Source organism: Plectropomus leopardus, chromosome 9 (genome assembly GCF_026936395.1).
Source record: "Plectropomus leopardus strain MGB_pleo_1.0 chromosome 9, ASM2693639v1, whole genome shotgun sequence".
NCBI classification, from domain to species: domain Eukaryota; kingdom Metazoa; phylum Chordata; class Actinopteri; order Perciformes; family Serranidae; genus Plectropomus; species Plectropomus leopardus.
In genome coordinates, this window is record NC_142184.1 from 33,761,411 (window position 1) to 33,785,590 (window position 24,180).

Here is a 24,180-nt window from a genome sequence, read left to right on the forward strand (position 1 = left end):
CAGAGAGTTTTCGCGTAAAAATGAATCCTGCTGATTTGTGATGAACAGCAACAGTTAGAAAAGCTTTTATTTTATTTAGATCATGAGTTGTGTAACAAAACAAGTGGTCAAATGTCCTGTTGAAAATTGTTAGTTAGACCTAACTAAGACCGCAGTCAATAAAAAGCCCTCTTTTTGATTGAAAACGGACTAAAGAGTACTAGTCCGTGGAGGCTGGATGTGTGGACTTGAGTCCCAAATTTTATTACTTTACACTCGACATAATTAAAAAAGGACCGCAACTGGACTTGGACTTTAATATTAGTGACTTGTGACTTCACTTGTACTTAAGCCTTTTGACTTGAAAATACATGATAGCTTCACCCAAAACAATTTGGGAAGAGAACATCATAGACATTTTTCCAATATGAGATAAATACAAGACAGGTTAAAAAAAAACAATGTTTGCTCACAGCCTATGACCTCCCTAATCTGTGATAAGGGGCCGCAATTTAAAGAAGATTTGAGAGGTTTTAATCTCCAAAAGACCATCCAAATTCTAACAAATACCACAATTACAAAACATCAGTTACTTTTGGTCACTTGATTTTTATTTTAATGTTTGTGATGTTTTTGGATAGTCCTCTGCTGACTCTGTTGACCCTCAGTTGTAATTGACACTGAAGTGTGATTGTATTATCATTTATTGTTCAAGAAAGCACAGCAATTTCCTGGTATCAAAACCAACTTTTTCCCCATATTAATCTAATCTTGTTAAAGGAAGAATCTAAACATTGATTTGTTGTTTCTAAATGCAAATGGGATTTTATTTTGAATTCTTTTTATTTGTAAAAGTAGCATATTGTCCTTTCCTCTCAATATGAAGGATGCAGATGTTGAGCCATCACAGCAAAGATGTAAAGTTAGAACATGTTAAGCAGGATTGTCTCTTCATGTGGCCAAAAATAGCTCCAGTTAATATCCAGCATTGCTTGGTAACCAAAATTAAGTTCCCACCAATTTAGCTTCACAAGATCAGAGCAGTATACTGATGAAATGAGACTGAGAGTTTGCAGGCATTAACTGTGCACAAAGTTAACGTACCACCAGGTAAAGCCTCGTCATTTTGACCATTGAAATTAAAGGTCAGGTCATGGGACATCATGATAACTTACAATGTTTATATAAAATTTATTATATAAAACCCAATATCAGAAATCACAACTGTCTCGGAGAGCTTTACAGCATACGACAAACCTCTGTCCTTAGACCCTCACAGCAGATGAGGAAAAACTCCCAAAAAATCTTTAATGGGGGAAAAAAATGGTAGAAACCTCAGAAAGAGTGACTTAGGAGGGATCCCTCTTCGAGGGCGGACAGACGTGCAATAGGTGTCGTGTGTACAGAACAGATCAACATGATGAAATTACAGTAATTCAATACAAAATGATACATAGAAAGAGATGCAGGATGAAAGAAGTGTACCCAAAGTGTATAATAACAGAAGAAGAATAACTAATACTAATAGTGGTGGCAGTACTAGGAGCTGGTTCAAGCCAAGCCTGAGCCAGCCCTACCTATAAGCTTTATGTTGGGATGGGGGCATTTGTGCTGCCCATAGATGTATAAAGAAATTCTGGATACAGCATGGAGGCTGGGCCACGTTCATTGCTATGAGAGCTGGCCATAGGCAAAAAAGCTCTTTTTCCAGCTGTAGAATACCTGGATCTACGGGCCCATAAGGGAGGCAGAGCGACTGAGTCTCAGTTTAGCGCTCCGCTAGCATGAATGGTGGTCTAAAAATTTGAATCTTGCAGCTCTTGTAGACTTTACAAATGTTATCGATCTGGATAGCTTAAATTTATAGTGAAATGAGTTGTTTAACTGAGTTTTTGAAGCAAAAAAAAATCTCGAAGTATGTCTTTTAGGGCTCGTGGGCATCCCGTGACAAACCTGGACGGTGTAATTCCACTTTTGGCCACTATGTAAATTTGCATCAGCACCTGGTGTACTTCCTGGGTGCATCGTTCTACCAGGTGAGCTTACCTGGTAGAGCAGGTGCCGCATGTACAGAGGCTATGTCCTCACTGCAGCAGCCGCAAGTTCGACTACAGCCTGTGACCCTTTGCTGCATGTCATCCCCTTTCACACTCAATCTGTCCAAAAGCCCAAAAGTAATCTCTAAGTGCGGGGCGGTGTCTGCCTCCCGGACCAAAACTGGAAAATAGTTCCACAGAGGAGGAGCCTGACAGCTAAAGGCTCTGGCTCCCATATAACTTGTAGAGACTCGAGATTCACCTCCTATGTTGTGAATGCTGATAATGTGGTTATGAATTGGGCCATCCTCAGAGCACAGCAGCACAGTACCTTTGTTAAAGCTCCTCTGCTTATAAACCACTGCTGTCCAGTTTCCAGACCCAGTTTGAAGTCTGTGACAAGCCGCACATTTGAACCAAACCCTGTTTGATCGTCCCGCTGCTCGACGCACAGTGAGGTGTTTTAAGAAAACATGAAGCAGAATATGGGATGTGTTTGTCAGAGAGCTACTGTGGTCTGGTGATCCAGCTCGATGTCTGCGTGGTACCAGTAATCAGATGTGGAAAAGCATTGGTCAGATATAGAACGCTACATTATTAACCCTTTGCTGAGGTGCACCTTTGAATCAATCTCCCAATCAGATCACACTGTTTTCCCAATTCAGGTAAATTGAGCGAGGTCAGATGCGTTCACTTTATATTTTTTTTTACCTCCGAGTAATTAAAATCCCATCCTGTGGCGCCCTGGGATGAGGAATCTAAAATGGAGGGAAATTACCCCAGTGCAAGAGGGAGAGAGGCAAGACTCTCCTTGGCTGGCTAGGCAGTGTTGCTATGCTGTTATAAGGAGCGAGGGAGGGAGAGGGAGGGAGAGGGAGGGAGTGGTGGGGGAGGCTGAAGGAGAGAGAGAGAGAGCAGGAGAGGCCTGGCAGACTGTGGGGGAGGCGGAGGCCTCATCTGCAGTGCTGTGTGCAGAAGGAGCGCTTAACAGCCTTTCAAAGGGGGAAGGGGAGGCGAGGGAGGGAGACGAAGGGAAGGGGGGAGTCAGAGAGGGATGGGAGTACGAGGGAGGAGAAGTACAAGGGGGAGGAAGTGGTAGAGGCAGATGGAGGAGGGGTGTAAGGGAGGAGATGGGAAGAAGGGAGAGGAAGGGGGGGAGGGGAGGTGATGGTGGAGAGACTGGCGCCCCCTGTAGCTGGAGGAGAGACACAGTGAGGCCCTGGCATGTGTGCGTGCGTACGTGTGTGTGTTTGTGTGTGTGTGTGTACTGTCAGACACAAAGGGGAGCAGACTGCCGAGACAAAACAGCTCCTTGTACTTAACAGGAGGGAGGCTAATTGGTTGAACCGGCCACAGGTCAGTTTAGCGTCTGCTCTCACCTGACCTGCAGCCCACACGCCCCCTGAGCTATCACGATAAGGACACGAGAGGGGAGAACAGGTGGAGAGAGGGGGGAGACAGATTAGAGGAGGTGAGGAGGGAGGAGGTGGGGACATTTTGAGGGGCTTGTGAGCAGGTTGGAATGGAATAAAGGATGCACTGATGGCACCTCCTGCAAGAAACTGGTGTTAGATTTCTTTCAGCAGCAAGGTGTGTGTGTGTGTGGGGGTAAATAATAACAAATTTGTTGGACATGTGTGTGTGTGTGTGTGCCAGTGGCCAGTGCTGGGGACGCTTGTGATGTTTCAAAAATTTCATCATGTACTCCCCATCCTCTGAATATTGCATGTTGCTAGAGGTCATCTGGATCAAGATTCCACACAAACCAGGACAATGACACCAGTGCGGAGACAGAGGAGGAGAGAGATGGTGGAGGAGGAGGAGGAGGAGGCTAAAGAAAGGCCTTGCAGACTGCGGGGGAGACAAGAGGCCTCTTCTGCAGTGCTGGGTGATGGAGTGGGGGCTGAGGGGGCTGAGGGGGGAGGCACAGACAAAGGGGTGGACTGGAGGGAGAGAGAGAGATGGTTGCAGACCTATCCCACTGTTAGCGCCTCCTGCAGGTAGAGCGATCTCGCTGCACACACAAATGATTCATGGGAAGAATATGATGAATGATTCATGGGCGGAGGAAAACGAGGCAAAAGAAAGATGGAGAAAGAGAGTGAGACCTGTGATTAATTGTAAAAGAGAAAAGTCATTCGGGACAGCAGTGAGACAAGGAGAGAGGTGCGAGAATAAGGATGCAGGAGGAAGAAAGTCCCAAAGAGGAGAGAGAGGTTGGGGTTTAGGTCAGAACAATCGTCTGGAGTGCACTTGCTGAAGTTAACTCTATAAGCGCTTTTCCTTGGAGGGTCACAGGAGCCAGTTCCAGCTGACATCAGGCGAGAGGCGGGGACCCTGGACAGTCACCTGTCACCTGCATGTGTTTGGACTGTGAGGGCCCAGAGGACATGCAAACTCCACACAGAAAGAAAAGCTGTGAGGGGACAGTGCTAACCAGTGCATCACGAGGACGCCCAAACGTTTTGATATGGGACACCTAAAAATGAGGCCACTTGTAAACCTCAACACAGGTTGTAGGCTTGTGTGGTTAAGGACATTTAGAGGCCCACATAGGTTAAAGCAAACAGTAATTCACTTATTTTAAATGTTCTGTTGTGCAACATTCAGAATATTAATAAGCAACATACTACAGTTTTCTATGTAAAGATACAGTGGAGGAATAGAGTGCCCCAGGAATGGGTCCTAAAACCCCAAAATGAGTAAGCATTTCCACACTCCCAGCCCCTTATTGCAAAGTCAGTAGGATTTTTGAATGGGTTTTAGGAGTAGATGCGTTAAATAAGGTCTGTGTAAGCTGAGGAGACTTCCGCATTTTGTTCTAGCTATAAAATGTGTTAGTAAATACCCCACTCATAAACTCTGAAGCTTTTATGTGTCTTGAGGGCAGCCCACACCTAAATTGATAACTATAACTATAGCTGTAGCTATAACTCTAAAAACATAGTTTTAAAAAACACACAAACTTAAGTGGATGGCGGAGTCCACACTACAAGTATAAAGACAACAAAAGTGGCAAACGATATCATTTGGATCACTCCTAGAGTGATTGACTAACAGCCAATCAGCATCCGTCTTATCACATCCAAACTTGATTCTAAAATCTAATTTGGACCAAAATACGAATGTTTTCATGTTAAAAAACACACATGGAATATGTAGCGCATGCTCTGTGCAGCTGTTTACCAAACATTATCGTTCATTGGTGTGGATGCTCACATTGTTATCATTATAGTTACAGTTATAGTTACGGTGCTGGGTGTGGACGGCCCTTTAAGAACATCATCGTGCCACACCAAATCCTAAAAATGTGTTCATTTGTCAAGATTATCTTGCTGAACAAAAAGTGTAAGCATCATAACTATTTGTTTGACACAGAGTTGATTATCTGCAGTAATCCAAAATCCAATGGAAAAATCCCATAGGCTTTTTGACGAGGGAACCATGGCGACACTAACTTCCGCGTCATAACTGCAGACAACTCTGCAGACAGAGCTTCCAGCCACGTAGCTAGTTCATTGTAACTTGTGTGATTTTTTTTCATATTAGGAATAAAGGAAATGTTGTGCTGTGGGCAGCTGGGTAGATTAAGGTGATTTTTTTTTTTTTTACCTTAAGTGAGAGCCAATAAATGTTGCAAATAGCCTCCAATTTGCCTTTCAAAATGTGAATCAAACTTTCCAGGATGCTGCATGAATAGAGCTGCAGAAACTCAGCCAATGACATCATCATCATCTCACTGGAGAGAAAGAGAGGCAGAGACCCAGCAGACTCTGTGTGTGTGTGTGTGTGTGTGTGTGTGTGTGTGTGTGTGTATGTGTGTGTGTGCGCGCATATGTGTGTGTGTGTGTGTGTGTCTCAGTGGGGGACCTTCAGTAATACTTCTATGGCGAGGACGAGGCAGCTGCTGGCGGCCCTCGTAGGTGGAGAAAGGAACGTTGCTGCATCATATATTGCAGAGGGGCTGGTGGGAGGGGGTGAGACGCAGGAGAGGGAGTCTGCTGGGAGGTCAGACACTTTATCTATAGAGCTGATTACACAGCAGGTGAGGGAGAGGGAGAAATGAGGAGGGTGAGGAGGAATGTTGTACAATTACAGGTGAGTGTGGAAGTGATGCCTGTCATTTAATTTATCCCAAGAGGAAAGTTGCATAATATCACTCAATAGAAATGCACTCATCTCACAATTGTGTTTTATCAGCATTTCGAAAATATCACTTAAGTTTTGCACAAATCTTTAATTAGATTTAGGAGGATTTAGAGGCATCTATTGCTAAGAACTGCAGATTCCAACCAGCTGAAACTTCTCCCGGTTAGAATACCTTCAGTGTTGATTGCTGAGTAGGTTTTTACAAGGAATTAAATTTTCTGCAGAGGTCTCTTTACTCTTCTAAACAAACAGACCAGACCATTAAAACCAGTAAAAACTTAATAAAGCAGTTTCACGTTAAAAATTAATGCTCCTTGTACACTGTTTGGCATGTCAGAGATGGTTAGCCCAGCTGATAACAAGAACAACAAGAAAATGACAGGGGAAAAAAGTGCATAAAAAACCCATTAACATTCTTTTTTTCTGCAATTTGATTTTAAAAATTAAAAATAATGATTAAAATATTGTTTTTGAGACATTTTCTGTAGTTTTTTAAAATAATTTTGTAATAACTGTCACGCCCTTTTAAATAACTCGTTTTTTGGTCATTTTCTTTGTCATCTGTCACTAATTTCTTGCGATTTGTGTGACATTTTTTGCCAAGTTGGTCATTGCCATTTCAGTGTTTTTGAAAGAAGCCAAACCAATTTGTTCAGGTTTCAAAGGGTTAAATAGCTTGTGAAAGGTGTTTGAAGGCAACACAAGTGAATTGATGACGAGCCAGGTTTCAAAGGGTTAAAGCAGCTGACTCGGGAGGAAATCTTTGGAAATTAAGGCGAAATTAATCTTGCAATCTCCAATTGTGGCCACAGCTTTAATGGAAATAGCTTTTTTTTTTTTCTTTTTTCAATTTTGATTTTTTTATTGATTTCTTCAGACACCAGGGACAGCAACATAAATTGTTTAGACAGATCACTCACTTGCTCTGAAGAATGACAAAATAAAATGATAAAATGACATGACAATGAAAGTATAAATACAGTTGAATAAGTGAAAACATCATCAACAACAGACAATACATGTTAAAAAAGGCTGTTAAATACATAATGATGTACAGAAATATTAAAAGAAGTAAGTAAATGAGAAAAAAATAACTCAGTAATAATAATTATGATAACAACACCACTAATACTAAAAAAGATGATAATAATAATAATAATAATGAAACAGCATTTGTCATTGTTTCTACGCTTGTGGTAATGCAACATTGTTTTCTGCTAGTATGCTTTACAGACACCTAAATCTCTAGGATTAAGATTTTGGAGTATCATATGACCCCTAAATCCATGCTCTTTCTGCTCTTTGTACAAAGGAACCCTCAATGCTCTCGAATGCTCTCCCTGAGTGCTAAATTAATATTATTAATTATGTATAATCTGGCTTTCTATTAATATTACTTACTTGACTTTTCAAAGTCACTATAGTAAAAAGTCACTGTAATAACCATGCAGCTATCACAAGCCTTAATGTGGCATTTGATGGTGAGTTATTGTGTCCCTTTTGTGTTTTACCTTTGATGGTAACCAACCTTTCAAAAGCAGTTTTGCTGTCATATTTGTTAAAATCCCTCCTGAAGTGTGTTAGATGGTTATTGCAGCAGACTTTCAGCTGGATCAGAGGAGACGTCTGACACAAATAGGATGACATCGCAGTGGGTTTATGCTGCCCTCTCGGCCACGTGTCTCATGAAAAAGAAATTTCAATCTCAGACCTTTTTACCTTGTTGAATCGCTGAAAAAGGGAAATGAAAACATGTCTGGTGGAAGAGTTCAATAGGCCAGAAATAGAGCTTTTTTTTCCGACAGCAGACATTTTGGTTTGTAAAGAAGGAAAAAGCACAGTCGTTATTAATAACTTCACCATCTCTTTAACCCAGTGAAACCTGGATTAACATCAGTTCTTTTGTGCATCCTCGAAACGCCTTTCAGAGGCCATTTGACCCTTTGACACTTTAGCAAAGTGGTTCAAATTCTTTTGAAATCATGGGGTGGGAAATGATCAACTTGGTAAGAATTGTACCACAAATTGAAAAAAGTTACTAAAAGGTGAAAAGAAAATGACTTTAAAATTAGTTATTTAAAAAAAAGTGGGTAGGATTATTAGAAAACTATCCAAAAATAAGGAAAATGTCCTGTTTTTGTCATTTTATATTCAAAATCAAGTTACAAAAAATATATAAAATAAATTCATATTCACTTTTTATTTTCAGCATTTCAGGATCTTTTTTTTCTTATTTTCTGGTAATTTTTTGTGACTTTTGTGTCTTGTTAAGTTGCCTGTTGCATTCTCCCCATGTTCAAAAAATTCAAACCAAAAGAGTTAATATGTAGCTCAATGAAACTCCAGCGTTAATTTTATGTAATTTATTTTATTTTACTGGGACATGTCAAAATGTCGTCTGCGAGAAATGTTTGTGATTTTGTTGATTCACTTGGAGCAGATAGTACATAAACTGTGCAATAATTGTATCTGCAATGCCATCACATGTTTTCAACCAAATTGGTGGTTTAAGCTTTTTGTAAAGGAAACGAGCTGTTATTAAACTGTCACTGTTTCCTCAATAAGCTCTGTCAGATTGGTCCACAGTCTTTCCTCTTTGGAACAATGCTCACACCACAGCTCTTAATAATATAAAACTAAAGGGGCTGCTGTGACTCAGGAGTGAAAGTAGGTCGTCCATTAATCACAAGGCTGGTTTGATCCCCGGCTCATCCTGTCCTCATGTCAAAGTGTCCCTGAACAAGACACTCAGCTCCAACTTCAGGTGAATTTTGAGGTGATATATATATCTATATATCTATATATATATATCTATATCTATATATCTATCTATATATATATATATATATATATATATATATATATATATATATATATATATATATATATATATATATATATATATATATATATATATCGACCCATACGACATCAAAAAGGCACTGATCATATATTTTTGTAATTTCATAGTTCAGGTTCTTTATATACATACTTAATAATAAATACACACATTGTGATCACCAGTCTTTTTAAGAGGCTAAGACTAAGTTACAAGTCAGGAGTTACAAGAAAATTACCTGAAATTTACAACAACAAAAAAAAAAAGGAAGAAAAAAAGGCAGTAACAAAAATTAGATAAAATAGTTAATAACAACTGAATAATGATAGAATTATTAATATAGTTTTCTGGACATTTTTTCTATCTTAGCAAATTATCATTAACTTCTAATATTTTCCTTCTGTATCTGTTTTATTCATATTTTAAAGGTTTGAATGCATGTGAAAGGTGTCTGAATGCAGCACTAGAAAAATTATGTCGTTCCAGGTTTCAAAGGGTTAAAAAGACATCTATACTGAACTAATTTCAGGGAGTGATCACAGAACATTTATATGTATGGATGAATTACTGAATGGGCCTACTGGGTGCAGGGGCCCAAAGTGTCAGAGGCCCCCTGGCCTTCATCTGCAAAATATCACTCAAATTACTGAGCAGATAGAGACTCAAAATGACCACAAAGAGCGACAAAAGAGATGCCAAGAAGCTGCACAGAGAGGAAAATTAACTATAAAAACGGACAAAACAACCTCAAAAAGGAACAAACCCCCAACAGACACGTAATAACTACAAAGTGACACAAGGTCTGTGTGTCTTGCTCCTAGAGTGCCCCAGGAATGAAAACCTGGAAATGAGTTAGCAAATTAGCACCTCTGGTTTCCTCATCTCAAAATCGGTGGGTTTTTTGAATGGGTTTTTGGTTACCCAAGCTTAAAAGACTTTATGTTTTGTTCTACAAAATAAAATGCATAAATACCCCACTGTAGTAAGAAATTAGTGATAAAATTACAAAAAATGCCTGAAAATTATTTAAAAAACAAACAAACAATAAAGATAGTGGAAAAAAAACAAACAAACAAGGAAATGGCCTGAAAAAAGTACGTAAAATGACTTTTTTAAAATCATGTAACATAATTTTGAATATATATATATATATATATATATATATATATATATACACACACACACACATATATACATACACACACACACATATATATATACATATATATATATAGAGTGTTGTGGGTCCTGCTTGTACCGATGCCCTGATCCTGCTTGATGTGACCTTCTACTGCCATTATTATGAGTCACGCCTCCACTATCAATATACGCATGGGACATTTATCAACACACACAGTATTTGCACATAACATCACATGCTTGTCATAGAGTGCATTTAGTAATTGTACAACTATCATCATTGTAATATGACATGCGTTTACCATTATTGCTGTGCATCTCTCCCTCTCTCTTTCTTTTTCCTTTTTGTCATTACTGTAATTCAACTTGCTCATCTGTCCTCCCTGGAAGAGGGATCCCTCATCATCCTCTGCTGCTGCTCTTCCTGGGGTTTCTTCGATTCTTTCCCCCTGTTACAGGGGTTCTTTTTGGGGACTTTTTCCTTAGGCGATGTGAGGGTCTAAGGGCAGAGAGAGTCTGCGGGGGCAGGGCAGTCGTATGCTGTAAAGCCCTCTGAGGCAAACTGTGTTTTGTAATAATGGGCATTATAAATAAAATTGACTTGACTTGACTAATCATGATCACCTTTTTTTTGTAACCTTTTTTTTCTTTTTTCCCAAGACAATTTTCCCTAGCTTTTTAAAAATAATTTTGTAGATCTAATAATCTTTTAAAAATGTCTTGCAATTTGTGGAACATTTTTTTTTACCAAGGCTCAGTGCCTTTTCCTCCCATGTTTTCGACAGAAATTGCAACACAAATTTGCTTTGGATAATGTCTAAATATTCTGACCTTTAATTATATGTTTCTGTGCCTGATAATGCCACGACAAAATGTTACCATAAAAAGCACCATGTGAAAAGATTTTGTAAATATAAATAACCACGTGTGAACGTAGATGCACGACTCAGAGACAAGCATGTTATGTCAAAGTTTTCGTTCACTCGTGGTCAAAAATGGACGAAAGTCAAAAGCAGGCAGGCAGATTGAAAAAGGCAAACTTTTCTGGGTCAGACAGAGAGGCAGAAGTCCAAAACGACTGGAAAGCTAAAGGGCATAAACACAGTCTCACAAAGAATGGATGGAAATGGGCTGGTGGACATACTGCAGGACTGATGAGAGACATTGGGACTCGTGAGCGGGTGTGCAGGGAGGGTCTCATGATGGAAAAAGAGGGAAAGGGGTGACTGTTCCCACTATATACTCTATTTTTTTTATTTATTCACCTACCTTTAAGTGGCTGGCATGAATTCAAATCACTTTATAGTGTGAGATAAAAGTCTGGTCTAAAATACAACGGTATTTTCTTAAAGGAAAACATGTCATTCATCCACTAAACTATTTTTTTTTGCAGCAGTAGGTCCGTATGACTTTTGGCCACAAGGTGTCACTACACAAAAAGAAATAAATTACAGTAATTCATAACATTTATTACCACATATACGTTATCTCTTTATCTTAAGTCATAGCAAATAATGGATACCCAAGAGGGCATAATATAATAATGTCAGATTTTTAAACATACTGATGTTATATTTAATCACGAGCCTAAATAACCTAATGGATGAGATCATAGTGCAGTATTTTAGTCTATGTCTGTCTCACTCTCTCTTTCTCTCTCAATTCGATATAATTCAATTCATTTAAATTGGCTTTATTGGCATGACTTAACACTTTACATATTGCAAAAGTATTTTCGAAAGTTAAGCCAAGTTAAAGTAATTGAATAATTAAGTAATAAGAAACTAAGTAATAAATTATTACTAACACTTAATAAAGTTCTCTCTCTCTCTCTCTCTCTCTCTCACACACACACACACACACTATAGACTTAGATATAGATATATAGATATATAATTTACATATAGATAGATATACATAGATATATAGATATGTATGTATGTGTGTGTGTGTGTGTATATATATATATATATATATATATATATATATATATATATATATATATGTAGTATTTGCGATCCAGAAGGGGATATTTTAACTGTTAGGGGAATATTTTAAAGATAATACAATAAAAAAAAATTCCCTTTCACTGTATTGTTGCACTTATTAATTTTTTTTAATGTCAACCATTACATACAAATTTATTTTATTGTATGTTAATTTGTTTTTGAGTTACTTGTCATGTAAATTGATGGTTCAGTTTGTGACTGTGCTGTTTGAACATTTTGGGGAAAAAAAACCCAAAAAAATATTTTTAAAAAAGAATCAAAAATATTTATATAAAATTTAAATTTATCAGTGTCTTTTTATGTGAATCGTCATGTGCAAATTCAATTTATAGTCTGAGTAAATAGTTAGTTGAGTTAATTGTAATGTAAAATTGGTGTTTTTGTATTGTCAATTTGTGACAAAAACAAAACAAAACAAAACAAAAAGAATATATTTTTAAAAAGGATGCAAAATATTTAAATGACATTTAAATGTAATAGATACATTTTAATGTGAATCATTACGTGCAAATTTATTTTATCGTCTGGTCATTTATTTCTGAGATATTCATAATGTAAATTGTTTGTTTTTTGTGTTGTTAATTTGTGACTGTTGTTTGTATATTTTGAAGGGAAAAAATAATAAAAGAAATAAAGGTTTCCTTGTCTAGTGTTAATCTAGCAATTTGGGGCCACGTTGGGAGCCCCCGCCAGGATACAGCCCCTGTTAGGGCTGAAAGATACAGGACTCTTATTGTGAAGTCAAGGTTAAAAGAAAGATAGTCTTTTATTTTGAAGTATCACGTCGCGAGCTCTCCAGGCACAGAGAGAGAGAGACGGAGTGAGAGAGTCTCAGGCAGAGGCATCCCCGCACACACAGCTCGCGGTAGTGCTGTAGCTTCATTGGCAGCGGCAAGTATGAGAGGACATAAGTTTACAGGTTGAGCTAGGCTGGCTGGCAGCTTTTGTCGCATTCTCGGAGAAACAGCGCGAAGAGCGGGCCGTCGAAGAGTGGCGGGACAGTCCCTGTTACCGGATAAATAAGTGGTGGATACAGCCGGTTCTCGGATACACGGCGGCGGCGGCGGTAGGAGCAGGGCGAGTGTGTGACTGCTTTGGCGGCGGTCCCGCTGCTAGCGAAACATGAACAAAAACCACCGAGTGCCGAGCAACCGTTCACTGAGTGCCGTGGAGGTGAAGAGCAAGGTATATATGGAGACTTCTTTGTCTGTTTACTCCCTAATTGTAGTCTTAACTCCCCCCTTGGTTATTACTCTGGCTAATTTACGCTAGCCTGCTAAGTGGCTTGATAGCAAGTTATGATGTCGTTCAAATTACATTGACAGAAGCTAAAGCTAAACTCGCCAACACAGGTTTTGCTAGTCAGTCTAGCTGGCTATACTGAAAACAGTTTAGTTTACCGTGTCGTGGTTTAATTTTAAGTTAATTTAAGTAAGTTTGAAGGTGGAGGTTATTGTCAGCTGACGCCGCAGTGAACCAGTGTCACCTGTCACAGCTTTCTCTGCCGCTCCTCCCTGCCCTGCTACCAAATATTGACTCAAAGTTTGAGGCAAGTTTTTACTTCAGAATAACCCCATGGCAAATTTACACAAGTTACCACACATTTATGTCAAATGAGCCTTGAATGACATGGTACAATAGCTGCTTGTTATGTTATTCACCTGTGCGTGTAGGTGTTACGCGGCCTGTGACAGGCTCATGGCTCCTTCCGCGACGGTGTGCCTGTGGCATGATGACACACACACGCAGAGGAATGGGGCCTCAGGGTGCTCTTTGTTGCTTTAAACTTGTTTTTAACAACTACATATGTTGACAGACTATGTGACCCGTTTGTTTGCGTCACTATCTTCATAGCTAACAATAACAAGGTACGTTTTTCCTACAACCACGTTACACAAAGTCAGGAAATACTCTTTATTTTATTTGTTCAGCCTACTCCCAAAGCGAACAGTCAGGGGTCGTTTTAATTGTTTTGTGTACTCATGTCTGAATGCAGGTATTTGCCAAAAACAGACTTGTTTTTTTTCCCCCCAAACCTATAGTTATTGTAATTTAACTGATGCTTAAGATGACAAGTGTCCAGGCTGGCAGTGATAGATCATCTTTTGTCAGCGCTGGGCAACAGTAACCACAACACTTACCTCTCATCAACACCACCGATGGGACGTTGGACTCTGTCTCAGCCGAACAGTTGCCTAAAGATTAGGCATCTGCAGTCATCTTCTGTCACACAGCTTGGTTAGACAGTGCTTGAATAAACTGCATCCAGAAACATAGAGATACACACATCCCAAAGTCCACATTAATAATTCATCACATGTGGTGTGTTAGCTAGTCCACATGGAAGACAGACTATTGCACATAGCCTACGGTTGTTTTGAAATTAGCTAGGCTACCAGAACAGTGTGTGCTAATCAGTCACAGGCCCAAATCTCAGACCCTTTAAAGAGATGTTTGCAAGCATAGATCTCGGCTATGTCACTGTTTCTTTGGCCCTTAATTAATAACTTTTTCAGTCTCCTTTAAAGGAATACTTCATAGATTTTCAACTTTGCATCAAAACAAGTATGTGGAAAAAAATTGATGGAAAAAGGGGCTTTTGCTTGAACTACAGGCTGGACCTCTGCATTTTCTTTTTTTTTTTTTGCAATTATCTTTTTATTTGGAAAAGACAACAATTTAGCATTCAGATTTTCTACAATTGTACAATTTTCATACTATATCACACTTTTCCAGTTTTCCTTTTTTCAGTTCTCTGCATATGTACAAGAAAGACACTAAAAATCGCAGTCCTCCTGTGCTGAAACTCAGACCGTACAAACCTTTCAGTCCTTTACTCCCATAGATGAGAATTCAAGGAAATCTCATAAACCATTCATCTTTATAACTTTGAGCATGCTCATCTGTGTTCTCCCACAAAACATCAAGTAGCCATAAATCCAACAAATTTCTACCTTACTCTATCCGCCATTAGGTGTTCCATTTTCATACATATGCCCAACTCTCATTCCAGGAAATACTAACTGTGTACAACCAAACTGAAGGGAGCTTGCATTTTTACATTTTTCACAACCACGGGAAGAAAGGAGTTTGAAACATTAATGGAGTTATACAAAGTCTGCTCTCATTGGGGTTATAAATTCAATCCATTTGTGCCAAGTTTGGTAGAATTTGGACCTCTGCATTTTCATATTGCCCGCTACCGCTGACACAGAGAGTGTAGAGGTAGAACAAGTGATGTTGTACCCACCTATCTCTCTCTCTCAGACTCACACAGAAATCAGTCAGTAAAATTAGGCCTTTTCCTCTTTTTTCTCTGCACATGTGGCACCAAGTCCAAAAGTATTCACATTTTTCCATTGCAAAGAAATCCTAGTTTAATGAAACAGCCATCTTTCCAGCAGTGAAATAAAAAAAGCAGAAATACTTTTTTTTTTTAAATTTCACTGTGTGTTTATACAATTGTGCTCACATGCCTCTCTGCTCCATCCCAGTTTGGTGCAGAATTTCGTCGGTTCTCACTGGACCGGTCAAAGCCGGGCCGCTTCGATGAGTTCTACGGCCTCCTGCAGCATGTGCATCGCATCCCCAATGTGGAGTTGTTGGTGGGCTACGCTGACATACACGGCGACCTGCTGCCCATCAACAACGATGATAACTACCACAAAGCCATCTCCACCGCCAGCCCTCTACTCAGGCTGTTCCTGCAGAGGAAAGGTAAGCACAGAGGAAGTGTTTGGACAAAGAGTCCCAGTTTCCACCTGCTGGTTGGGTCATATCTGCTTTAATATGGAAATATAAACAAACTGCATCAGCTGTGAATATTAAAAGTATGGGATTGGCTGTTGATCAGGGAGATATGTCATTTGTGTATTTTATCATGATAATCAAGAAGATAAGCCTATAAAAGACCACAGTATCACCTTACCTTGCCAGATTTTTCTGGCTGCTTGTTGCTCATGTATTTTGTCCTCATTGAGCTGTCCTTGTAAACAAACTGCTCAACACCCCAGCTCTCTGGCTATGTCCTTTGGTGTCTCTTTCTGACACACATAACTAAAGGTCAGTGACCTTGCTGAGAAGCGGTGTTTGTTCCCAAAGGTGATCTGTCTGCAAGGGCGCAACAAAGCTTAAAAAAAGCTTGATATAAAGAGCATTAAAGAGATTATTTGCTGTTTTTGTCTTTCTTCTGGCCACTCTTTATCAAACTGCCGAGAGGGTACTTGTCCAATTAGGAGACCCTGTTTCTTTGGCATAACAGTCATACAGGAGTTGTGTTTTTTATGTGTAACTACTACTTTTTGGATAAAAAATTGCTGCTGATTTTTACTCTCTCTCTGGCTCTGGTATAATCACTATTAGTATCTATTATAATTATTGTCCAGCTAATACAGTGTATAGTATCAGAGGCTTTATCTCTCCAGGTGTTTTTTCCCCTAACCCCAAGTTTTTGATGTCAGTTCAAATTGTTTTTGTCTTAAGTGCTGTTAAAAAAGTCTTAAAAATTCTTAAATCTAATTTTCATTCAGCTGTAGGAACCCTAAGTAGTAGTAGCAACTAGAAGTTTTGGTTGCTGTAATATTTGCTCATGACTGTAATTTGCACATGTTGAGGGATTAGCATAAACCTGTTTCTGTCAGACTGCATCCATAAAATCTTGATTGACTTATTTTTTTAAAGTGCGTCCTTGCTAATAATTAGCTGAATGTGACCTGTTCAATGCTGGGAGGAGGACCTCGGGGTCTGCTGGTAAGGGGCAGGTCAGGCCGCGCGCTCCGTTGTGTTTAAGCTGTCTCGCTGTGCCATATGACCCTATGGAAGCTAAGCCACTTTGTCAGGAGGAGATTAGTGGGGTCACTGTGTAGCACTGCATGGGACCGTGTTTCAATTACACGCCCCAGACACTAGCCCCACGCTGGGCTCACTGCTGCTCACACGCACAAAAACACACGAAAACAAAGTCATGCAGGCAAGCAGGCATCGCACATAAGTTGCGCACTTGTAGGAAAAACGGACCAAGACAAAAGACACACTAATGCAGCCACAACTCCCTGTAGACCCCTAGTTTCCCTCCTGATTTATCTGCCCCCCCCCTTCACCCAACTACTAATCACCAGTTGGTCCCAGCTTAAAAGGCTCTGCAGTGTGCAGATGCAGCAAATTGTGAGATATGGATCATTTATTATATATCTGCAGAAGCTAGTTATTATCTCTATTAATGGCCGTATAGTGAGTTGATGGCTTCTCAGTGTTGGGGATGAGAGGTGTGTCAGGCTAAGGGCCAGCTAGCAACCTTTTAAACACTGAACGCTGAGCTCTGTTTGTTTATGTGGAAAGCAGCTCACATCTTTGAAATCTGCTGTCTTTGTCTCCGTCTTAAATTGATAGAGGATGACAGATGCATTTTGGAGTTTATAAGGAAATGTTTTACTGTTAATAAGTCCCTTGTGGTTTTGTTTTTTGTTATGGCAGCAGTATCAGCAGCACAAATGACCTGACACCAAAAGGAGATATCCTTTCTTTTTTAACTGCCATTTAATCAGGCGAGTCAACTCCAAATTGTTTTTAAAGTTATTAACAGCATGGGAGGAAGGTCTTGCTGCAGGGTCATGGGGCCATAGTTGGAGGGTTGCACTTAGGCAACAGCCACACTAATATTTGTTCATTTTAAAGTTTTACCAAGATCAATCAAAAATATTTTTTAAAATCAAATCTTGATTTCGTCTTTTAAGCTATGTTTAAAGAAATGACTGTGATGGGGCACCCCATTTTTTAGCCACTGACTTGAGATTTGCATCAGCGTTTCGTCTTTCCCTCCTTCCCTCCCTCTTCTACGGCTCTCTGCCTCTCACAGACACACACAAAAAGCAGGACTTTTACAGAGCTAAAGGCTGTGACTATTTGGTCGCATTTTGCAACCATGGAGCACCACTGTGACTTGCAAATACTAACAACATTTGAACTGGAGAGCTGTTGGTTTGTTTCTAGCTTACAGAGAATAAGTCAATATGTAATAGGAAGAAGTATACACTTATTTATTCCTATCCCTATACATACACATTCATATTCTATATAAACAACTTCCCAAATTTCAGTCAGTCAGTCGCAGTCCAGAGTTTTATTCTTATAGTCACAAACAGGGTTATAATGCCATTAGTGTACTGCTTTGTCCATTGAGATTTTAAATGAGCGATTATGTAAATGTCTTAGATGGTCAATGGTCATGATGTGATGTGATTGGTCATTATTGCGTAAGAGCAGGACTTAAGACAAGGCAGCAGTATGTGTGCCAAAGTTTGTCACAATTGGCCTCAATGGAATAGTGCAGTGAAATCTTATTAAACAGATATCAGAGAAATATGTGTTGGAGCTAATAAAAACAACATTTAATCTCCAGTGTCAGTGATTATAAACAGGTTTCCGACAGACAATGTCCGTTGACATAATTTTTGAGTTTTTTAATAAAAAGCGTCTAGTCTCTGAACAGTTCAGTTGGTGCGTTCCATATGAGGCTATTTTTGGCACTGCTTTTTATTTGTCTGGAGGACTAAATCCTACTTGTACCCCCGGCAGGATACATTGTAAGTTTTGTCCATTCACTGATGTGCAGATGCTTGGATGGATGGATAGAGGGATTGATGTCAGGCTGTGAGTGTCTGCTGTTGTATTGTTGTGGTCTGGTTCCTGAATAATGCCCACATTGTTGTTGTTTACGCATCAACGCTACTTTGCTGACCAGCCATTGATGTCGAATTGTTTCACTGCTGAAAAATGAGGGAAGTGTCTGTGCCCGTGTGTAGACCGTGTTCATGCCAGTCATTGTAAAAAATTGCTTTAACACACACCAATATAACTCAACAGCACCGGGGATCCCCTACATCCCGCCCCCCTATCCGTGCACAATGTGTTGATGATTACTGAGCTGGCAGCGAGGTGTCCACTGTTTACTGGTTGTCATGGCAGCAGTGAAGAGGCCCGTTCATAGGTGGATTAGCAGTGCTTGAGTCTCTTTAAGCTCTGTGTAAATGGACATTGTTGTGGTCATTTAGTCATGTTGAAGACAAAATAGTCCACTGAATAATGTTGATGTTGGTTTCTTCTAAGTAATTATTTTTGTTCTTGTTGTCGAATCAGTGCTGCTGTTTTAGATGCTGACCAAAAGTAGCTTTGGAGACAAGACTATTTCACATCTGGTGTTTTGCAAGCCCTCAGTCAGTCTGTCAGTTATTGTTTGTAATAAATCCTGTTCAGAAATCCAAAGATTAATTGATTAAATTTGTTTGCGGTAACTTCAATAAAAATATTTTTTGTCATATTGGCTGAAACGGTCACTACATCCACACAACAGTACATGAGACAGATCACAGATGAGAAAAATCATGTTCATCTGCCCATTTGAATTGCCCCTAATGATATAACCTCATGTGAGTGAAAATAACCAATCAGAGCAGAGGAGTCTCTAATGGAGATGTCATTCATGTCAATCACTGCTTATAGACTGTGGTCAAACGAGGCAGTGCCCATCAAAAATGAATCAAGATTCTGTTATATAAGGCATGTTTCACTATTTTATGACATTTGAGTGACAAAACAATGAATCAAGACAATAATGGGCAGATTAATCATTAGTTGCAGCCCTATCCTTGTCTAATATGTGGCTTTGATAGAAGGAAATCAGTATTATAATGTGACACTTTTCTTTACAGTGTGTTTAATGGAAACCAAACGCAAATAAAAGGATCTTAGACGTTTTAAAAAGGTGCTGTGCCTTACTATACCTGTGTGCTTCAGATCTTATCTAGACCATGCTTTAGTTGATGTTTCCATTGGACTGTAAAAGCTTTCAGAAAAACTGCATTGTTGCTAATGAACCTTTCAGTTGGTCACGTAGGCCTGTGGACTTTCATTAAAAAAAATGTTGAATGTTCAGTTATAGTTTCTGTTCCAAGCAAAACTGGCACTGGGGAAACGCCCAGGTTTATGTTTGATTGGCTGTGAACGTGGTTGTCAGAAGAGATTGTCCTTGGTTCAAGTGACGCCGTGTTTGCCGGTATCAGTCATCCAAAACGTTTGCACACACACAACATACACAACGTTTCTCAGTTGTCATCCGTGTAGTGGTAGCAGGTATCTCTTTCAGGGTGTGGTGGGTTTGCTCGGTGACGTTGTTCATTGCTCACACAGTTTCAGTCCTGAATGGCCTGTACCTCTCCCCCGGTAAGGCAGAAAAGAAAGCTATGGAGCAGGACAGGAATGCGTGTATTTATGTATCCCAGTGGGGACTGCCTTAGCAATTAGTAACCAGTGGGCAATGAATCATCCCGCCAGAGTGTTGTACAGTGTGAAAGTACAACACGGACAAAGTCTACCCACCCTGCAAAACAAGCATTAGAGCAGGATAACAGCAGTGTGATAAGCAATGCACCGAGGCTGGTGAGAGACGCTGTAGGTGCATAGTGGCAGAGATGCGGCGAGAATGTGACAGCAGAGATAGACAGAACAAGGAAGACAGTGTGGCGAAGAAAAAGATTGGATAAAAGGGACAAAGCATAGTCACAGTCATGGAAAACCTGGGAAAGTCATTGAATTTTACAATCATGTTTTCCAGGCCCTGAAAAGTTGTGGAAAAATCCTTGTATTATTAACCTTTTGAAACCCGAACAAATTGGCTTGATTTCTTTCAAAAGCAGGCAATGAGCAAGTGATAAAAATAAATTACCCCCAAAATAGCAGGAAATAAGTAAAAAGTACAGGAAAATTACCTTAAGAAATTACTTAAACATAATAATGATAATTCTGCAACATAATTTTTAATATATAATAAAATATGTAATATTATAATTAGAATAATAGTTTTCTGAACATTTTTCCCTAGAGTTTTAACAAATGTTTCTTGCAATTTGCGGGACATTTCTTGCCAAGTTACTCATTGCCTTTTTCCAAAGGGTTTCAAAGAGTTAAACATCATCAAAAGTTTTTGGAAAAGTCTTGGAATTTTGTTGCGTGTAATGAAATTGTTACAGTAATCTTCAGTGGATATCATTCCTAATGTAGTTTTGGTAGCTGTCTGTGTATTGTAGCTCTTATGTGTCAGTGTGTGACAACGTTTGGTTTATCATTACATACGGTGCTCCTTTTTCTCCCCACATTCTGTCTCTCCCTCTGCCAGATAGATGAAATGATGTGTGCATACAGTTTGAATCTTACTTGTTTGAAAAATTGCGGGCAAAGTGGGGCAAGGAAAAATGTTATCATGCTTCCTTGAACAGTCATGGAAAATGTTTTGTCCATGAAAATCTGTGGGAATACTGAAAGTCAGAGGAGGTGAAGACGCCACACAACATGTAAGGAGGGAGAGTTTTGTGAGCTTGAGATGAAAGGATTAAAGCGGGAGAGACGTAGTGCTGGCAGGTGTAATGGAAGGAGCTCAGGAGAGGAGTTAAGGAGCACGATCTGTAAAAATAATAGAAACCAGCCTCCTCTGCTTTGGATCTCAAGTTTTCCACAGAGCATTAATTATTCCTTGGGATGCTGCATGTAATGAGTTAGAGAACGATGGATTCATGGCACCGCAGGAGGAATGTGTGGAGGAGGAACATATCTTAGACCCAATAAGAGAGATGGAAGGATGAAAGGGAGACAGAGTAAACAGTATTAAAGAGGGAGTAATGTATAAGGCATTGTTTAGGCAAGGCATGTAATTAGAGATGTGGGGAAAGGAGAGGGAGTAGTGTAAGTGTGATAGGAATGCAGCAAGAGGGAGAGAGAGAGGAGGATAGTGGGAATAGTATTAGTGAGGGAGGAATGCAGAGTGAGGCCCAAGCTGGGGAGAGGGTGGGAGAGAGAGAAAGAAAGAGAGAGATGGAGGAAGAAAGGAGAGCGAGAGGGAGGGAGGGGGCATTTTGGGTGGAATGTGGCCAGCCTCTGATCACGTCTGCTGGCTAGATTAAACAGGACAGGAGGCCAGACTGGACCCTCAGCTCCAGAGCCCGGCTCCGTCAACAGGGGGTAAAGATGGACAGAGAAAGAGATGGTCGAGAAAGTGAAGGAGAGTGAGTGAAAAAGAGAGTAGAGAGCCAGAGAACATTTGAAACAAGAGAGAGCGCACAGCCTGGCACGCTAAAACCTTCCTCTGTACCCTTTGAAACCTGGCTGGATGAGACTTTCTGCAGGCCGCAGGAAGATGGAGGGAGGGTGGCTGGGAGGGAAGAAGAAGAAAAGGAGGGGGGGGGGGAGCCTAGGCTCTCTGTTATAGTCTGTCAAAATTTCTCAGCTCAGAGTTGGTAAGGGAAGATGAATGAATAGAGGGAGCAAAGGAAACGGGGGCAGCTTTGAAAAATACACAGACTAGATGAGAAAGGAGGGAGAGACCGCACTTTGGACCAATGCGGTAAGAGACAGGGAGAGGTGAGGGGAGGGTGAGGGCAAACTGGCAAAATAAACGGAAGAAAGAAAGTGGACTGTTGACCACTGCAAAAGAGAGAAACTGAAAAAGAGGAAACATACTGTGGGATGGAGGGAGGGAAAGGTAGAGAGTGAGCTATACAGATGCAGCTACGGAACAGGAAGGAGTGTATACCCTGGGCTCCAGACTGCAACCAGTTAAAATTTCATGTGGTCGCATTCATGCGAGTGCATGATGATCATTATCACCGGTGCCCCCACCGGCACTTTGTGCTTTCCGCACAGTGCATGATGCACATGTACATAGCGGAGAAGAAACAATCCATTTAGCTATTACCATGTTCTAAAATAAAGCAGTCTATAGCTTTTTATTCTAAAAAAGCAAAATGAGGAGAGAGAGGAGGAGGCTGGTGGGAAGCAGAGACAGAGTTAGGTTCTGACTCAGACACCAGTGATGATAAAAGTGCAGGCAGGGAGAGACTGACCGAGCCAGTGAAGAAGAAAAAGTAGGTTGTGGTACATGGGGTGGGTTGTCGGGGCAAGTTTGCTAGCACTCTGTCAGTTATACTGATACTGTGGGTGCCTCATCAGTGTTGAGGGGCCAGAAATGATGGACACTAGGTGGGTTTCCGTTACAGATGTGTGCAAAACTTGAGCGATAATTTCAAAATGTCGATAAACACAACTGCAAGAAGACTTTGTTTCTGTTGAGCGATGTTGTGCAACTTCTGTTACGGTGTTATCTGACTTCTTTTCTCACAATGAAATTCCAAGAAGCATGGCGATGGACATTCAAAACATTATTAGGTTTATTTCTGTCATTATTTCTAATCAATGGCGACACAGGCTTTATTGCGAAAGGCAAGCCCCTTATACAATGGAGCGTCCACGTATGAGGGATTTCTGGGAGGTGCTAGTGCACAATTTCACAGAGGAATTGTGGATTCAAAACTTTGGGATGATCCACTCAACTTTTTTCATCAGCATGCAAGGTCATTGATTAATATCATGTTCTAAAAGAAGGGTGCAACCAAATAAAGTGCAACTTTCTCAGTTGGTTGCACCACTGCTACCAGTGAAAAAGTTAGTCTGGCTAGCCCTGATATAAATGTTGCGTGTCAGTTGAATGTTTGACATACTGTTACAGAGATGGATGAACTTAGTCAACTTGGGACTCAAAGACACGTCATAAATGCGAGCCCAAAAATTGCTCCTCATACTTTCTCAAAAATTGAAAGAAATAGGCTTCCTTCTTGCCATTTTAGTTTGTGTTACTGTGTTTGAATGTGCTGTGCAAGAACAAGGATGGTAGATTTTTCTGAACAAAGAATGCTGTGTAGAGTCTTTTATTTGTATTTAAAATGAAAATCATGGATGTAGAAAAGGTGTTCAAAGAAGTGAAAATCATCAGAGACCGGAGTTGTTTACACCCACACGTGAAGATGCATTAGATATACATCAGTAATTAGTGATATCTTTTCATTTTGGCTTGCGAGCAGACAGACAGTATTTCTTTCAGATTTTTAATTAAAAAGCGTTCTCTCTGTCCCTTGGGCATGGTGCTGCAGCGATATTGATATGAAATGAGATAACTGATATGCTTATCTGTGAATTTCTTTCAACA

At 40.0% G+C, this 24,180-nt stretch overlaps 1 protein-coding gene across 1 annotated transcript in view; it reads left to right on the plus strand.

Annotated features, from left to right (window-relative positions):
* Positions 1 to 12,955: 12,955 nt before the first annotated feature.
* Positions 12,956 to 24,180, plus strand: part of pard6b (par-6 partitioning defective 6 homolog beta (C. elegans)) — a 30,718-nt gene continuing 19,493 nt past the window's right edge. Inside the window, exons 1-2 of the mRNA XM_042491845.2 lie at positions 12,956 to 13,337; positions 15,647 to 15,869. Coding sequence (XP_042347779.1) covers positions 13,275 to 13,337; positions 15,647 to 15,869 — 286 coding nt within the window. The 5' untranslated portion in view covers positions 12,956 to 13,274. The remainder of the gene's footprint in view (positions 13,338 to 15,646; positions 15,870 to 24,180) is intronic.